Genomic DNA, 19271 nt, shown 5'->3' with positions numbered 1-19271 from the left:
ATGAATCTTCACCAAATAAAGTTGATCCAGGGGTAATTTGTTAGAAATCAAGTGTTCGCTTTTGAATGAAAATGTTATCTGCAGAGTGGAGATCAGGCTTCCTCTTATTTGTGACCGAACCACATGAACTTCAACTGAAAGATGTTTGCTAATTTGATGAGAAGTGGAACATTTTCTCCTGTGCAGCCATGTGATCATTTAGGCCTCAGCATGGGTTTTAGTGAATTCCCACAGGTCTAGGAAGCTGAGTTTAGAAAGTTTCTGGCCAGTAAAAGAATATTCTGTTTATATTACAAGTTCAAATGTGAGTGTCCAAACTATGCTGGTTTCTGAGTACATTATGAAACAAACTCTTTTTCTTCCTCCCTCAGAACCAAAGAAAATGGCTTTGACAGAGAGCCTTTGCACTCAGAACATCCAAGCAAGCGACCATGCACTATTAGCCCAGGCCAGCGGTACAGTCCAAATAATGGCTTATCCTACCAGCCCAATGGCCTGCCTCACCCCACCCCTCCTCCACCTCAGCATTACCGTTTGGATGATATGGCCATTGCCCACCACTACAGGGACTCCTATCGACACCCCAGCCACAGGGACCTCAGGGACAGAAACAGACCTATGGGTAAGACTGAAGGATCTCTTCACTTCTTATGGGACTGTATGCTTCAAGACTTGCATCATTACTTTGCAGCTAAACTCGAGGCTTGATATCTGTGATGGGGTAAAAATTCCCTCTCTTTATGTAGTGTCTCCTTTATGAGAAAACTTTGTTGGTATCACTGTGTCCTTTAACAGCTGTGCTTTCTCTCTCTTAATTACTTATGTTCTTTGTGACAGCAGGTTATTATTTGGGGGGGGGCATCTAAATACAGCCTCCTGAACTGTATTAACATACGCAAAACAAGTTTTTAATTTTTTTTTTAATATGAGGGATTTCGTATGTAGTTAGTCTGCCACAAGTATTTAAAAAAAAATCGGTTTATTTCATTGTATCTTTTATTTCAGATAGTCTCAAAGTTCATTTGGAGTTATCCAGTCTCTGTGATAGTCTGTATTTGAAAAATACAATATGGTATTACTATGTCTGTGGTTTGAGTCAACAGATGTTCTTTGAGGAATGATTTAGTACTTTTTTTTTGTTTTCCAACTTAGAAGTGTCAGTGATTCAATTTAGTGTTGACAATTTAGTGTCAAAGATCAGAATACCAAAGAAGGGAATGAGTTTGGGTAAATACGTGTTCTGTTTGCCTGTGTTCATTCCTTTGCATAAAACTGTTGGAAGTGAAGCATTTAGGAGACACTGTCTTCTAAAGAACAGGTGCTCACCATGAAAAATGAGAAGGAAGACGAATAGGTAAGTTTTGATACATGATCAGTGTTTGAGGTGATGGCATTAGAGCCCTGTTCCTGTTCCTGGGGCTTCTTGAATTCTTGATTTTTCGCGAGTCAACCTAGTGATAAACTGAGAGCGATAGCCCTCTCTCTAGTCTTTTTCTGTCCCGTGAATCCATGCTGTCCAGCAGCAGGACTGCCTTTACCTCTTAGCTGGTTGCTGACAAACTTCCCTGACATGGGACGGTTTGGTGAGCAAGATACTGGAAGCAGCACAGGACGAAGTCCAAGTAGAAAAGCAGAACACAGAGCTGAAGGTGCAGAACTTGGGAAGCACGGCCAGTTCCCTGCCTGAGTAGTAGGACAACGGTTTTTTTAGCCACAGGCAGAGAGCGTGTGGTGAGCAGAGGTTTATGTTAGACTTCTAACTAGGTTAGTAGGACATAGGGGCTTCCATTATGTAGGGTCTTTTGCTTGAAAACACAACCCTCCAAATGTTTAGAAAGCAGAAAGGGAGAGTCAGGTTGAGGGGAGGGGCGATGGAGGCCCTGGATGTGAGAGAGTAAAATAGTAGTTTCACTTCCCCACAACATCATTTCTACATTTATATAGTGTGTCAGACAAATGGCTAAGCATATAATTTGTTCTTTCTTAATAACCAATCTGTCTAATGTTCTCTCAGGTACCATTTTGAAGAGCTCTCAAAAATGGTTATGTTATTTCTCAGTCTGGACTGATATTTTGACCCTGCAATCAAATGCGATAACAGCTCCTTTCAAAGCAAAAGCCTTGCCATTTATTTATGACTAGTGCCCTCAAACCATGATTGCTTGTTTTCAAATAGAAATGGAGTTACCAGGTCATTGTAAGACCAACTCAAGATACCCCACTTTGTAAGTGCTAGGAAATGGCCTATTTCTTAGGCAGCAGATTCTGTTTTATGAAATATTAGTTCCAGTACACTACAGAGTAATCAACAAGGAACTAATTACGCTTATATTCAATGATTATGTTTTCATCTAGTAATATAAAATATTCCTTTATGGGTTATATCTGTACCCACTGGTTTTATGTGATTTTTTTAATCAGACCATGTTCCTTACCTTTTAATTATATTAGCTTATAGAACTAATAGTGGTAATCTTTATAAATATACACAACTACTTAACCGTCCCTGAAGTCTGGCATAGTTTAGTCTATGTTAAAGTAAAGAAAAACCTTGACGTATGAGTGACAAATCATGGTGTTACATCAGGCCGCCATTTTGAGAATATAAAAATGGTCATAAATGTATACTTAGTCTGGTACGATTTATAAATGTCTGTTATATGTAGAGACATATTTGCAGAGACATGTACTCACTAGAATCTTTTAATAAAATAATTTTACAGGCAGCATTAGTTTATAAATAAACTTAGAGCTTCAGCCTAGTTAGGAATTGGGTAAGACTCAACATTAGTGTCAGATTGCCCACAAATGAAAATGTGTTTTAATGAGTCTGAACTGCTTTCCCTTAGTACATCCTTCTGGTATTATGGATATAAATAAAAATTGTGTGGTGATGAATATTTAAGTATCTGAAATAGAAAAATTAATAAATGTAAAAATTTGAGTTGTTTTATTTTTTCTTTTTAAAGATTTGGCTGTATCCAAGAAATGACCTTCAGAGTTCAAAAGCAGCAAACATATGAGACCTGTATTTTTTCACCAAGTACTTGGGCTCAAACATGTTTCTAATGTACTTATTATTTTTCTATTGTTGTTAAGTGAGATGATGCTTAGCACTGTTCCACAAATGCTGTTATCCCATTAGCCACAGACATCCTATTGCTCGTTAATATTATTCCCAGTGGTAGAGCTCATGTCACTATTGATTTAATCTGCTGAAATTTTGAAACTTTTAAGACTTCTGAAGTTTTTGGTCTTTATATAGGCCAATATAGTAAGAAGCCTCCATCATGAACCTTAACACCACATTTATATCTTTATCACTCTCCATTTGTTTTCTGTAATGACTCATTTCAATGGTAGTGCTTTTTCCCTATAACACAGGCAAAAAATAAGTCAACAAAAATAACATATTTGCAAACATTTCAACTTGGAATTGTCACAACAGAGAAATAACTAAATATTACTCTTCTCCAATGTCTTTTCTATTATGCAAATTATTAAAGCTTATTTGCAATTTTACTTTTTTACCAATAGGTGGCATTGACAATTTTAGCTTTAAAAATGTATTTCAGAATATATTCTAATTGGAGAGGAATGGTGCAGTGTTTTATATTTAGCTTTTAATTTAGTCTGAGAAAGCTGACACGTATGTGCTCACTTCCATCAGCTATAAATTAATTGTATTTTCATGGTTGGCTGAAAAAAGTCATATGACTCATTATCTTTATTTCCTTAAATCAGCTAAAAGGGGATTTCTAACCACTCAGATTTCACAAAAAGTGGAATGCAGTGTCTCATAACTTTTATTGTCATTTAACTCCGACATAACTCCCTCAGAAAAAGAGCCTAGGTGTCTATAGAAGGCTAAACCATGTCAAACTTAATTTGCTATTCAGAGTAACAGTGAGAACTGGCAACCAAAATAAATAGTTTTAATTGTTTAAAATGGAAAATCTTGCCATAGCCTAGTGCCTTTCCTTGATAGTAGAACATGAGGTGGTTTACACAGTTTGTCAGAAGAGCCACACGTTTCTAGGTATCTCTGATTAGACACTTTCTTTCACCCTGTCCCTTTAGGAAGACACATTAATTTTTTATTTTGATAAGCATCCTGGCTAATTGCTCATGTTCGTTACTATTGTTCTCACTTGGTGTTTCCTTATTACCTTTTCATGGTAGCATCTTAACTGTGATGCTAAAGAGCATTAATATTTATGTTGTGGACTACAAATTAGGATTTTTAGTTTCTTAGCTTGGATTTATGGTATTTGTCCAAAATTATATCTGGTATGTTGATTTTGTTTTCATAGAGGATGTCCAATTTATTTTTATTTTTTACTTTTTGATAAATTGAATGAGTATATTTTGCTTTTATGTTATGCAAGCCCTCTCTTCATGGCCTAATTTTATCATGAAGGTGTATGTAATAGGGTTGTGTTCATTTATACTATGCTGAAATGTGGAATAGTTTTACCATGCTTGTTATAGAAAAGCATATCCCTATTCATGTAAAACAATTTATGCTGTCTTCGTTTTTAATGCAGGAAAGCCACACTTTGAAACCACTTAATGCATACTTGGGGTTTCTTGTATTTATTAAGATTCAGGATATATTTATATTTTCACTTAGGGAACATTATATGGATAACTGGCTCAGGGCTTGGTATCTCTTCATGTGTAAAAGAAATGGTTCTGACCAGATGACCTCTAAAATTCCTTCTAGTTTTCTAACATTTTATCATTCTATGAGAGACCCATGAGGTAATTCTGAATCTGAATATGACTCATGCCTCCGTTCAAAAATCGAATATATTTTCACATCGTTTAGTTTGCCCACATAGTCTTTGCTAAGTGCCTATGTGCATATGGATTATGTCCTTAATGTTTTAGAGTGATTCAACCTTCTTTATATTTATAGGGTTGCATGGCACACGTCAAGAAGAAATGATTGATCACAGACTGACAGACAGAGAATGGGCAGAGGAATGGAAACATCTTGACCATGTAAGATGTTGGTAATCATTTCAAAAAATGTTTTGAAAACAGCTGGAGTGAGGTGACATGATAAAAGTGTGGGGATGCTTTGAAGGTATTTTCTGCCATCCTTGAAAAAGTAATAAATGAGAATGTTTAAAGTAGAATATAGGATTTGATTTCTAAATTGATATCAAGGCCACTTATATAAAGTGTTTAGATCATGGAAAGGATTCCCTAAAGCCAGATGAGTGGGCTGCTGTTTTATTTGTAGAGAGTTACTTAGTTTATCCAGTAATGGGATTAGTATTTGGAAAGATGGGTTTACTTCAGCTGAAATCTCCCTGTCATGCCTCCCACATTTTATTCTCATTCCTATTGAGTTAACTCATCTATTGGATCTCTGTGTCAAATCTAACCTTTGAAAATATTAGATGGAAGCCTTCAGAATAAAATAGCATTCTTCATTGTCCTAAAATAGTTTGTTTCACTACCCACCAAAGTCTATGAGTTGTGGTGATTGATAATATATCCTTCCTTTCTCCCCCTGCCCATTTCTCCCATAGCTGTTAAACTGCATAATGGACATGGTAGAAAAAACAAGGCGATCTCTCACTGTACTAAGGCGATGTCAGGAAGCGGACCGGGAGGAACTGAATTACTGGATCCGGCGGTACAGCGATGCCGAGGACTTAAAAAAGGGCGGCAGTGGTAGCAGCAGCCACTCCAGGCAGCAGAGTCCTGTCAATCCAGACCCAGTGGCGTTAGGTATCTTTTCTTCAGATGGACATGTTGAACAGATACTTCTTATGCTATTAATGCTGATTTTATTTTTAACTCGTCTTTTCAAAAATAAAGGCTATACAGGGAATTGTAGAACAATAAACACTTTATATCCTCAAATATGTCTTGTCTGTTAGGCAGATTGACATAGAAAGAGGCAGTTACAAAGCTTCAAAGCTGGACCAGAATTTCACATGAATCACTAAATGCGTGCTCCTTCATAAAACAGCTCTTTGGACTCTGTCTCCAACCTGCAAAGACAAAATCTCTGGGAGTGGGCTTGGAGCTTCTAGCAAGCTCTCTGGGGAATTCTGCACCCCGGTGTTTGAGAGTAATTTATCTCAAAACCCTTCCAGGAAGAGACCTAAGGGCTCTATAGTTTGCCCACTGCCACTTGAAAATTAGTGATATAGATTTAGCTCTTCCATGACCTTAACTTAGATTGCTTAACTGTGATTTTATTAATTCTAGTAACTTACAGGACTATTAATATAGCAATGCTTTAGAAATTGAATGCATACATGTAGCCGTATTTAGTATTGAGATTTGGGAATTGTTGGGGTTATAAATAGAATGTAATCCCAAGTATATGGAAAGAAAATTTGAACCTGAAATAATTTTTGAGTGGCCTGTGGACTTTTTCCTAAATTAATAATAAGCTACTGTCATTTACGTTGCTGGCCACTACTTGTATATACAGTCTGAGTCAACTTAATGGAGATGGATTTGTGTTGACCCCTGTTCTCTCATCTCATTTTTCTTATGTGTTTAGCCCCACACCTGCTACCTAGCTTAGGTTAGGGTACAGTCCATGCTGTAAAAACAAAAACTAATTACCTGTGTGCAGATTAAGCTCGTGACTTTGGCCTCATTATCATCCATGGCTGATTATCAAATATTTAAAACTTGAAGTATATTATCTGGCTATTGATCACATTATCTTTTTTATTAAAATGATTCCTAGTCAGTAAAGTTTCCTTTGCACTTAGGTTCGTCGATTATTCCTGCTAATCCCTGAATGCTGAATGTCTATTGCCATGATAAGTATTAAATAAAGGAAGATTCCAGGTCATTTAATTTACCCAACAAACATTATTCTAAAGGATATTTTAAAGAGAAAAGTGTTGTTAGCTTATGTTAAGGCAAGCAGTGAAGATAGGTTTAAGTTTAATTTGAACCAAATTAAACCAAACTCTTTAGAATAGAATAAGCATCTTGCTTTTTACTTCTGTATTGTGAACCAAAATTGGCTAATAATAATAATAAAGAGAATATTTGTAATCATCCAATCTAGGCAAAAATTGAGAGCCTTAAATTAAACAAAACTTTGGGAGTAAAAATATCCATTTTAGCTGGCTCTATTGAACAAATTCATCAAGTCAGTGCTTATTTGCTGAACCTGGCTTACTGTGTGTCAGGCATCATGCTAGGCACTGTAATAAAGGAAAAATGTTCTTAATTCCTTCCTTTGAGGAACTTTAAAGCTAGTGGAAGAGATAGGCAAGGAGATAGCTAGTGGTCGTACCAGCAGGCCACTGAATTCAGTCCTCTGCACTGACAGGATTAATATTATCTGCTGTCCATTGTAAAAGAAAAATTTCAGAAATGGATAGGATTTCAGACCTATGTGAGTTATATTCAGCACACTGAACATAGGACCGTTATCATATAATCACCTATAGTCACACATTCTAGTGATGCACATGTTCATCGTTCTCCGGGAAGCTAGGTTTAGTTTCCGTTATGTAATCAAAAGAATAAACTTGGTTTTAAAAACTCCTTAAGAGTACACAAATTACATTCCTTTTAATGATGCTTAATGAATTCATATTTTTGGTAAAAGAGAGATCGCTTTGGTTTTAAGCTTTTATAGATTGTATTTTTCAAAGACTACAAGTAGTTCATTTCTTTGTTGGGACTCTGTTAAAACAGTCCTATTCTTTAGGGACACAGAACCCTAGATTGCGTTTTAAAGAAACTTACCCCAGCCATAGGGAGAACCTGTCAAGAGCCACACAATATGCAAGTTTTAGCATCCAACAGTTATATTTCACTGGTGTCTTTTGCTAGTAGATTCCTGAAGTCTTCGAGTTCCATCCATCTCGTGAGCTGGGCTATGGCTATAAATAAGGCAGGTAGTTTGTAATCATGGGGCACAATCATTTACATTAAGTGCTTTATGAGGTTTTCTGTTAGGCTTTGGAGTCGAATGTATTAGTGTGTGTAATTAAAGGATTAAGGATATTGACTGATAAATTTATGGATATGGATTTATGGGTATAGGCATATGGATATGCCTAAGAGCTCCATATCCTATGATTATTCTGCATGTGTTTCCTTCAGCTGTATTCTCTTAATTCTTAAGCTGCTGTCTGGTCTCAAATGAGACCTTCAGAATAATGTTATAGAAGATATCTTTAGTTCAAAATATTGCCCTAGTCACATTCCTATCTTAGAAACAATGACAACATTTAGTCATACACTCATTTTTAGCATTTTAAATTGTATTTGGTGACTGTACAGAGAAAAAGTGTAACTTACATGACTGTTGTGTTGTGTTTGTTAAACTCATTCCCATTCTCACTTTTGAAATATATCCATAGTATTAAGTCAGTTTGAGGGATTGGTAAGATAACATGATTAATCTATTACTAATTGAATTTTGGGAGTTCCCCCCCCCAGATATTAAGTAAAGACTATTTTAAATGAGTAGCCTCTTAAACAGTTTTAAAGCTGAGTACACACTAAGTCCATAATGTTATTTCTACTCTTTAAGTCAAAAACAGGTTGTTATCGTGAAGGACTTTTGAAATAATACACTTTTCCTTGAAATAATAGATTTTAATTATTTGTATTATTATTATAACTCACTTTCCAGGAAAAAACTCCAAATATCCAAGTCTTAAGAAAATTAGAAAACTATTTTTTAAACAATTTTTAATTTTTTAAAACAATTTAAAAACTATTTTTTAAAACCTCAGAAAGAGGTTTTTGTTTTAAATGAAATGATACATCAACTTGATCATTCACAGAAGGCTTAGAGATTCATAAGTTTGTTGAATTAATACCACCTCCTGCCTCAAGTAATTGGTAGAGAAATTAATATTTTAAAATTCCTTTGGCTGACAAGTTTTATCACTGTCACATGATTGAATTATAGAGTTTCTCATTACTGTCTCAATGCTCAGGAAATCTAGCATGAAAGTTAAAGGCACAGGGTTTGAGCAGATGTCTGGATCTGAATCCGTGGTTCTTCTTACTAGTTTTGTGACCTTGGCAAGTAACTCTGCCTCAGTTTCTTCATCTGTTAAGTGGGGATGGTAACAATACATATTTCATAGGTGCTTCTGTGTTAAATGAGTTAATTATATAGCATATGGGACAGTGCCTGACACATAGTAGATGTGCTATAAGTAATAGCTATTATTATGATTTCTAACATGCAATCTCACAGTTTAGAGAGTAGCAAGCAGTACATAAAATTAGTGTTATTGCTTGGCACACAAGTTTATGAAATTATAGTAGATTCTTAGGTATTTTTTCATTCCAGAAGTATTTCCAAGCAGTGATGTTTAGGTGGCTAATTTATTTAATAGGCACAGAAACAAGAAAAGGGGAATTCCGTCTTAAATACAGTAAATCTGTTACACCTTTGGGACCCTAATTCATAATACAGGGCTATAGAAAAATAGTTTACTCCCATCCAAAGGAATATATTTTTTCTACTTCTGTACTATCAGATTATAAAAACCACAAACAAGTTATTCAGAGTATGTCTGCATATAAAAGTTTAGATTTTATGTACTTGTATTGATTCCTTTTAAATTACATCATGAAATTCATTTCAAGACGATGCATCTGAGCTCCTAATGTAAAGTGCCTACTGTATTTTAAAGAGTATTTAGTATATTGGGTTAAAAAAGACGTGACTACTAGTTAAATAGGTCTATCTTTGAAAAACAAGAAGAGATGGTTGCCTCCTACAGCATTAGGTATTTTTATTGTTAAAGATGAAAATCCTAATGTAGTTCTTGGCTTCTAGGTTGGGTTGGGCTTCTGAACATAAAGTTGAGATTTCTGGATTTATTATCCTTTAAAACAAAAATAAGTAACATTTCTAAAGATGAACTCATTTAACCCTTCCTTTCTTTTGATGGTTTTTATAATAGATATTATGATGATCACAGCCTCATTCTGCCCACTACAGGATGAAGGCCATAACATAGGTGCTGCCAAGCTTTGAGCATTGCTGTCCTGGGTCATATGAGGTCACATTGGTTCTCCAAAGGCCATCAGCTCATCCCTTCATGTATATTGATGGCGGCCCTTGCTGTATCTAGTATCCAATGGTCTCCATCTGTCGTAAGTGTAGTGCATCTTCCATCTCTTCCATACATCATAGATTGCTTTTTCTGTCTTTTCACATTTCTTAAAACATTTCCCCCACTTCGACTTGGTCTCATTTCATAGATGTATCTTCTGGGGGCTCCCCTCCTCCTCTTCTTTCATCCCCAAGCAGTTTGCATCCCAAAGTAAGCTAAACTTAATTTATTAAGTCTTTTCTATAATGTTTCCGTCTTTCAGTAGTTAAATATGTACACATTTCACATTTTAAACCATCTCGTACAGACTCTTGTGTTTTTGTTTCACCACTGCATTTTAGAACAACCATCTATTTTACAGCAACTGATATTTTATAGGTGGTCAAGATTTAATGGTTAAAAATTAGCTTCTTCAGAATCTGAGCCTTAGAATGTTTTGCATAAGTTTGTCTAGATTCACCAATAATCTAAAATAAAAAAGTCTTAATAGAGAAGTTGTCTCTTGTAATATTGATCAATTTCAGGATTTTTTTTGTGGTACGCGGGCCTCTCACTGTTGTGGCCTCTCCCGTTGCGGAGCACAGGCTCTGGACGCGCAGGCTCAGCGGCCATGGCTCACGGGCCCAGCCACTCCGTGGCATGTGGGATCTTCCCGGACCAGGGCACGAACCCGTGTCCCCTGCATTGGCAGGTGGACTCTCAACCACTGTGCCACCAGGGAGGCCCTGTTTCGGTTTTTTAAACTCAATTTTGCATATGTGGACTCCGTTATTGCTGCTACTTAATCAGAAGAGAAAATATTAAATTAGTCATTCAGTTTCTATAGCTGTTAAAGTAGTATTTGTCAGTGAATCAAAAGAGTTTCTGAGCAGTACCTCTACTGTCATCACTTCATTCTTTCTGTTGGTACACCTGATGCTTAGCCAGGACACAGTAACTTAGAACTGGAGGGGATATTGTAAAATATGTATATATATATGTAAATAGGTGTATATTATATAAAAGTTTTATTTGCCTTTATATTCTGCAGCATTTTGAGAAAAAAAAACTTTTATAAAGCAGGATAGGATTAAGAAAACTTTTGCTTGATTGGAATTGGTACTTCTATCAGGGTTCTAGGTTAGGTGGAGTTTGACTCTATGCGAATATGACAATGTGTCATTGAGAATTCTAGGGAAATGTAGCCAAGAAGGTGAAATACAGCACAACTTTCCCGTATGGCATATGGATCCTCATGATCTATACCGACTGTATAGCACACGGGAAGGTGGGTGCACAGTTGACTACAGTACATTATCTGTCTCTGAGCAAATTTGGGGGCTATTCATGAGGTTTGAATAAAATTTATAAAAGTATCACCTAAGAAGTTTGAGGACTTCCCATCAAGGGTTCAGACAGTGAATTGCTAACTATAGACATAACTTCTCTCCCCAAGTGACATGTACTGAGGGAGTAAAAATTTACTGGTGTATATTACTTAATCCAAACCTCTTCAATGGTTTTGTTTTGTCTAAAGTTTTGTGCCCTTTGGATGTCAGTGCTGGGTGAAAAAAGAAACTTTATGGTGCCCTTTTCACCTTAGTTTTTTTAAATAAGGAAATAAGTATACATTTGGCCCTCCATATCCGCAGGTTCCACATCCATGGATTCAACCTAGCACACATTAAAAGTATTTGGGAAAAAAAATTCCAGAAAGTTCCAAAAAGCAAAACTTGAATTTGCCATGTGCTGGCAGCTATTTACATAGCATTTACATTGTGTTATAAGTTATAAGTAATCTAGAGATTGATTTAAAGTATAGGAAAGGATGTGTGTAGCAAAGAAATTAGCATCCAAAGCAAATAACATGCTTTTTTTTTTGTTAATTAAAGTATAGTTGATTTACAGTGTTGTTAATTTCTGTGGTACAGCACAGTGATTCAGTTATAGATATATATACATTCTTTTAAAAATTCTTTTCCATTATGGTTTATCACAGGTTATTGAATATAGTTCCCTGTGCTATACAGTAGGACCTTGTTGTTTATCCATTCTATATATAATAGTCTGCATCTGCTAACCCCAAGCTCCCAATTCATCCCTCCCCCACCCAACCTCCCCCTTGGCCACCACAAGTCTATTCTCTATGTCTGTGAGTCTGTTTCTGTTTCACTCCTGGGTATATATCTGGATAAAACTGCAATTCAAAAAGATACATGCACCTCTGTGTTCAGAGCAGCACTATTCACTATGCCATTTTATAGAAGGACTTTAACATCCTCGGATCTTGGTCCCCTTCAGATACCGAAGGATGACTGTATATCCATTCTTACTGGGCAACCTGCTAAATTATAATGATGGGAGCAGCACTAACATCTGATCAGAGTTTAGGATGTGCCATGCCAAGCATGTAGTAGGAAGTACCTCACTGAGTCCTCACAGCAGCAATCTCAAATGTGGTAGTATTGTCCCCACTTTACAGATGTGGTGACTGAGACATGGAGAAACTAACTTGCCCGATGTCACGGAGAGCAGGTGGCAAAGCCAAGATTCACCTTCTCTGGGCTTTAGAACTAACTCTTCTGCCTGTGCTGCCTAGGGCTGGTAATTAGTATTTGGATAACTTAACATCACTTTTCCTGTTCCCTATAATAATAATAGTCCATTAAAAATAATTTTTAGAAAGTTATAACTCTTTCCTTAACCCAATAAATGGAAAAAAAATTTTTTCTTTTTTTTTTTGCTACTGTGGAGAAAGCATTTTTTTTTGTTTGTCTTCTGACTTTACAAATCTATTCTTATCCAGTAAATTATTCTTAAGCCAAAGTCTTTTCTCCTAAAAATAAATATCTAAAGTTGTCTTAAGTAAATCTCTGTTTCACTGTGTCATGTGGCTAAATGTGAACTTGACTGCACTTTATAATGATGTGAAAGGTAATTTTGACAAATTTAATTAGGCACGTGATATTTCTTTGAAGTCGTATATGCATCAAACAGTTTTATCAAGCTCTTTAGCAAATGAAAATTACTTAAGACATTTTGCTTTTCATCATTTACTGTATAGAAATGAATGTATACATGAGAATGCATGGGTATTTCCAGTCCATTTGATTATCAAGTAGTCATAAAATTATAATGTAAACTTTTAAAAATAAACTTTATATTTGGAATAATTTTAGACTTAAGGAAACATTGCAAAGATAGTACAGAGAGTTTCCATATGCCCTTCACTAAGCTATAATAAGGTTTTGCTAATTCAGAATAGTTGTGGAAATCTTATGTTCTGGCTAACTGATAATCTATGTACCCTCGAAGGATTCAAAATATTCAAATGTGTCTAAGGCATTCAAATATAAAATGATATACTTAGCTAAATTGATTGTGCTTTTCTCATTCTGTAGCTCCATAAAATATAGAAAACTGGACTGAATTTCTTTTGATCTTCACCATACATTAGATAGAGTATTCTTGAAAAAGTCTGCTACTTAACATTTCTTATACATGTAGAGAAAGCTTCAATTATTTGAAATTTATCATGGGTTGAAAGATTGCTATATTTATAAAAGTTAAAATGATTTTTTTTTCTTCCCTTCAAACTTCTAAATACATAGACTTTCATTTGAAAATCCAGTATGGAAGAAGTTTAGTGCATATTTTATCTCTGAAAGACTGTACACTTTACTTTCAAGCATATATAAAAGCATATATAAAAGCTTTCATGTCATTTTCATGAAGATGTTATTTTGGAGGTGAGCATTCCTACATCAGCTTTATCATGATCCGTTTTCTCAAACTTTTAAAATTTGGTCAGCATAAAAGCACAGCATTTCACTTAAAGTGGAACTTCATTTTTTTTTTTTTTTTTTTTCCGGAAAGCATGTCATGTACTAGTTATATTTGGTCAACTGGCTATCTGTGAATCCATTCTAATGATTCTTTCTTGCTTCCATCCATGTACATCCATATGATCTAATTTTTGTGAGAATTTTTAATGCTCATCAAGATTTTTTAAAGTAATTGTTAGAGCCGGTTAGCCATGGAGTCAGGCTCACTATTTATTGAAAGGTGGTAGAATCAGAGCTGTGTGAAAATTATGTTACCCTAACATTTGACTTTCTAACTACCAATTTGACTTTGGAAAAAAAAAAAAAGAAAATTACCAGATACAGTTTATTTTCTTTAATAAAATAAAATATACCCATAGAAATTCCCATACTTAAGGAGTGTTGGGAACAGTGTTCCCAAATATCATATTGTATAATGAAATATTTAGAGTTGTTTTGGCTTTGAGCATACAAGGCGTTTAGACCAATGACCTGTTTTCCTTGTGCTCTGATGACTGGTCTTGCTATTTTTGTTTATTTTTTAGAATTGAAATGCCCAGCCTTTTAAAACTATGTTTTTGTAGAGAAGCCGAGATAGTGGGCATTGCTTGCTTCTACCCTGTGTAATGACATAACAGTGCTTATGGTGCTTTCCTCCTCTCTCCACCAATTTTTATCCTTTTCATAGATGCACATCGGGAATTCCTTCACAGGCCTGCTTCTGGATATGTGCCAGAGGAGATCTGGAAGAAAGCTGGTAAGAATTGTTTAAAAACACGAATTTAGTGTTCTGGCAGCTGTGTGCAGTTGTTAATGAAGTGACGTGAAGAATGACAAGAAGGGACTTTACTGCTAACAACAACAAAACAAACCCCCCCACACAAAATTTAAAAATCCTGATGAATATTCTTAAACCGGGCCTGATTAGAACATGAAATAGTTTTTATTTTAGTAGCATCTGCTAGTGCTACTGTAATGAGAGTCTGGTGATGCTTCTGTTATAAACCCCATTTTTCAGGGGCTATAATGGTTTCAGGCTGGAAGCCTGAGGTCTCAGATTGCATGCAATTTTTCCTTCATGAAAACAAAGTCTGGTGTTTTACTTCAGCCTTCTCTTCTAATTTTTTTTTTAATTGGGGTATAATTGACATATATCTCCTGAATTCTTTTTAAATGTATCACAGCAAATCTAGTTCACTTGCTGAGGCACTCAGAAATTTTATGGTTACAACCAGTTTTTAAAGTTGATCTTTTGTGCTAATTAATATTCAATGACCAGAACTAAATTAAGTGACAAAGTTGCTAAATTTCTATTTTTCCTTTCCATGTATACTATCTGATTTTCATTAAGGGATATTGTTCTGCATTTTGAAGTAGATTTAAGTTTCTGATAACTCATTGACTTATTGGGCTTAAAGAAGTTCGGATCTGGCAGAATCTTGGTAGAACACCAGCACTATAAAAGTTGAGCCAAAACCTTATTTTTAAAAAGAAACCAACTCAGGAGATAAAGCACAAACCTGTTTCAAGAGTTAAAAATGACATTGCAAACACATAACGTGGCTTTGAGCTACTATAACTCCAACTGTTAAAATAGTTTGTCTGAGTTGAGAAACTGGAAAATGCTGTTTCTGCAGATGATCAGACAAGTATAGGGCTGAGAACCCCAATGAAGGAGGAAAGGTTTTTTTCCCCCACAGATTTCTATTTGGGTTTTGATTTGACACAGCTATGTCTATAGTTCTGTGCAACTTGGTGACTCTGACTCTGGTCCCTTGGCTCTTGTTCAAGTTTTGTGGGTTTTTTTTTTTAATTTTTATAAGAAATAACTCTTTTTGTAAGTGTGACAAGGAGTTTCAAAATCTGATAGTATAGCAGCATAGATTAGAACCAGAGAAAGATCTCTTGCATGTCCAGTATACAAATCAGGTAGATCCATTCAGCCTAAAGGTTAAGGTTTATATATGTGTATATGTATGTGTGTGTGTGTGTGTGTGTGTGTGTGTAATCTGTATAGTCTTACCAGATTTAGAGCATCACCTCTAAGAAGATTTTCTACCAGGATAATAGTCATGGGATACTCGTAAGATGTTAAAATGTGCTGGGTGCCACCTACCTGGAGAAGGAATTGCTACATCTTTCTTCTGACCATTTTTCTTCCCCAATTTTAAGCTGTCAGTTCAATTTATTCCAATAATAGGTACAAAGAGTTGCCATTTTGGATAGCACAAGGATGACTTTTTATGTTGAGGGATAGAATCTCTGCATTTCCCTATTTATGTGTATTTAAGTTAAATCTTGATAGTTCATAAAGAAAAATTGACAGTGAAGTCTCGTGCAATCCAAATTCCTTCTGTGCTATTATCTACTCAAGCCTTTGTTTGACTGCTGTGAAGTGAGAGCAGATTTTTCTGAATATACCACCTTTGTTGGAAAGTCAACTTGAATAGCTATGTACAAAGGAAATCTTACCATAAGTGGTAAGCATTGGGAAGCAGGTTCAAAACTTCACTATGTATTTTCCACTTACTCAGTTTTGTTTTTTTTTTTTAACTTGACATGTTGTAATCTATTGAGTCCACTATTATTTTTCTTCACTGTCTGTTTTGTGGGTTTCTGAAACCAGTTCTGGGTGTACTTTGCATCGTGGGGACTCTGAGAGGAGGGAAAGAGCAATCCTTGTTTATGTGGTGTCCATGCATTCTCTAAGAAGGATTAAACCTTATCAAACCATGTTTCAAATATTTTTAATATGTGCCTAGCCATCTGCATTAGGTCTTCAGTCTAAAATCTGACTTGGAAGTAGTGTCCATTAAATTTGTATTCTTTTCACTACCTTAGGGATAGTGATATCCCTAATCTGCTGCGTAAAAACAGTTTGGGAATTGTTTTCTATGGATAGATGCTAAATTTTAAGGAGTATATTGAATCTCTAAAGTATAGATGACAGTTTCACCTGGAAGTCTCAAGTAACTGCTTATAATATTTATCTTTATAGACCTCTTAGAAAGCATTTCTAGTGTTTGAAGTGTCAAGGCATTCCAACATGAGGAAAACACCAAAGGCAGAACGGGACATCTACACTCAGCCTGTTAAAATTTGAAAGCTTTTTCCCCCAAGAGTCTAAAATTGGCTGTGGGCATTTTTTTTTCCCTAGGAAAAAACCTATAAAGTGTGTCTTTGCAATGAAACTATCATACACTACTTTTGTGACAAAAGATAAGTAAATAAAATCAACTTTAAAGCATTTGAAAGATATCAAAAGGGCAGAGCTCTAAAATTTAATGTACTATAACCCATGCGTCTTCTTTTCAGAGAAAATTATAATTGCAAAAAGTATATCCTGTGCTTGAAAGTACATCATGTAATATTTTACACCATTTTATTTTGAAATGATTTCGAACTTGCAGAAAAGGTTGCAAAAAATAGTGAAAACAAATCCCATATACCTTTCTCCCAATTTTCCCTATTTCACCATCTTTGCTTTGATGTCTTCTGTTTCTCTCTTCCTCTTTCCTTCCCTCTTTTTCTGTTGTGCATTATATTTTTCACCTAAGTACTTCAGAGTAAGTTGCAGGCATGATGTCCCTTTACCGTAAACATTTTAGTGTGTATTTCCTAAGAACAAGGACATTTTCTTATGTAACCACAGTACAGTTACCACAATCAGGATATTAACATTCATACAACACAATTATTTAACCTACAGACCCTATTCAAAGTTTGCATGTAATCCTAATAATACAATATAATAATATAATGATATACATATTAAATATTTGGAGTCCTAACAAATGTCAAAGGCCATATCAGTTTTCCCCTAAAAGTAGTATTTTTAAAAGCAACCACAAAGATAACAAAACACACTCTGAAGTTTAAAGGTCTTTACAAAATTGGAAAAAGTCTACCATAAATATAGTTTTTAAATTGCAACTGTTTTCTTCAGTATATTTCTTTTTCAAACGATCAGTGAATGTTTGCACTTGGTAATAAATATTCAAGCACCTTGCACATGTCCTACCAATTCTCTTTGCTGATCTGTATGTGCCTGTGGGATTAGAATAGGAATGCATAATTTAAATATAAATTGCCTGATTTGCATATACAATTAGTCAAGCTACAGCTTTGATCGTAAGCAAAAATTATTGTCCTGTATTGCCACTTAGATAGAATTTTAATTCACCTTGAATATTCAAACCAAATTAGACCCTGACTGTATAGTTAGAAGGGCAGTGCTTCCCTGGTGCCCCAAGTCATTTATGATAGGATAATAAAGGCATCTTTTCACCTCCTGGTGAAGAAGGTGCTGCCAGCTCTGTGCAGTGCTCTGTTTTCAGGTTTTAAATACATATCTTAAAGCAACCAACAAAGACTTAACATATTTTAGTTAATATTTCCAGTCTGGATCTTTCCCTGTAATTTAGTTTATAAAATCTAGCAGACAGTAATTACAAATGAATAAACAAACTTCAGAAATAATTCTGGGAAAATGGTGGAGGCTACAAAAGTCACCATGGTTAATTATTAGTGGAGGGCTTTTCATGATCTTCAAGTCATGAACTATGGATGTGTGAGATATAACTATAGAAATTTAAGGAACTATAGGAGTATTTGCATCTCAACATTTTTTATCTACAGTAAAACATTTTTATTAGGAATCTGTTTTTAATTAAACAGAACATTTAATTAAGGTGCTTTTCAAGTGAGTGAAACAATTAAGTGCAAACACTTGAATGAAACATGTCATAATTAGTTTTAATAGAGTGTTAATTGGTAGTAGGTTTGCCAAGTTAATAATTACTGCTTATTAAATTTTCAATTAATCATTGTCATTTTGCTTTGAATAAAGATGAAAATTAGATAAACTAATTCAGGGGGAGGATATTTTCCCTTGTTAATTAGAACAGTTAATTTTTTAAAATGGAAATTACTTGTTTTAGTTGTCAATCTTATGTTGTACATTAGTCAAATCTTTGCACCCTTTCCACAGCCAAAAATAAAGAGCTAATTTGACACCTTGCAGGTTTGTAGTCAGGCCTGATTGTTTTGGCCTGCAGTATGATTCAGTTATATTTGTCTAGTGCAACAGTTGGTTATGCAAGACTGTTTATATTTGATTCAGTAGATGGACAATAGCTGAAAGTCTGGAAATGAGAAAATGATTTTTTTTTTAATTCCTACCATTTAGTCTATAGAGTCATATGTCCACATTACTCAGGAAATGACAAGAAAAAGAAAAGCTGGATCTTCTTTATGTTTCATCTTCAATTTTCTTTAAAAGGGCTGCATTAAATTATTTTTGTTATTGTGTTGTATCTTTTACTAATAACTTTGCTTTGCATTTATATATGTGTCTGTGTAAAATCTATTCCCTTCCTCTCTTTCC

General features: G+C 35.0%; 1 protein-coding gene across 1 annotated transcript in view; it reads left to right on the top strand.

Annotated features, from left to right (window-relative positions):
* LOC103077217 (protein CBFA2T1-like) overlaps nucleotides 1-19271 on the top strand; it is a 127657-nt gene that overhangs the window by 97868 nt on the left and 10518 nt on the right. The window contains 4 exon segments of the mRNA XM_007446045.1: nucleotides 372-622; nucleotides 4922-5007; nucleotides 5544-5745; nucleotides 14574-14642. Of these exon segments, the coding sequence (XP_007446107.1) occupies nucleotides 372-622; nucleotides 4922-5007; nucleotides 5544-5745; nucleotides 14574-14642 (608 nt within the window).

The sequence above is a fragment of the Lipotes vexillifer genome, unplaced genomic scaffold (assembly GCF_000442215.2).
Source record: "Lipotes vexillifer unplaced genomic scaffold, Lipotes_vexillifer_v1.1 scaffold718, whole genome shotgun sequence".
Classification (NCBI taxonomy): Eukaryota; Metazoa; Chordata; class Mammalia; order Artiodactyla; family Lipotidae; genus Lipotes; species Lipotes vexillifer.
Note: the sequence above shows the minus strand (reverse complement) of the source record. Positions and strands in the feature narration are given on the sequence as shown.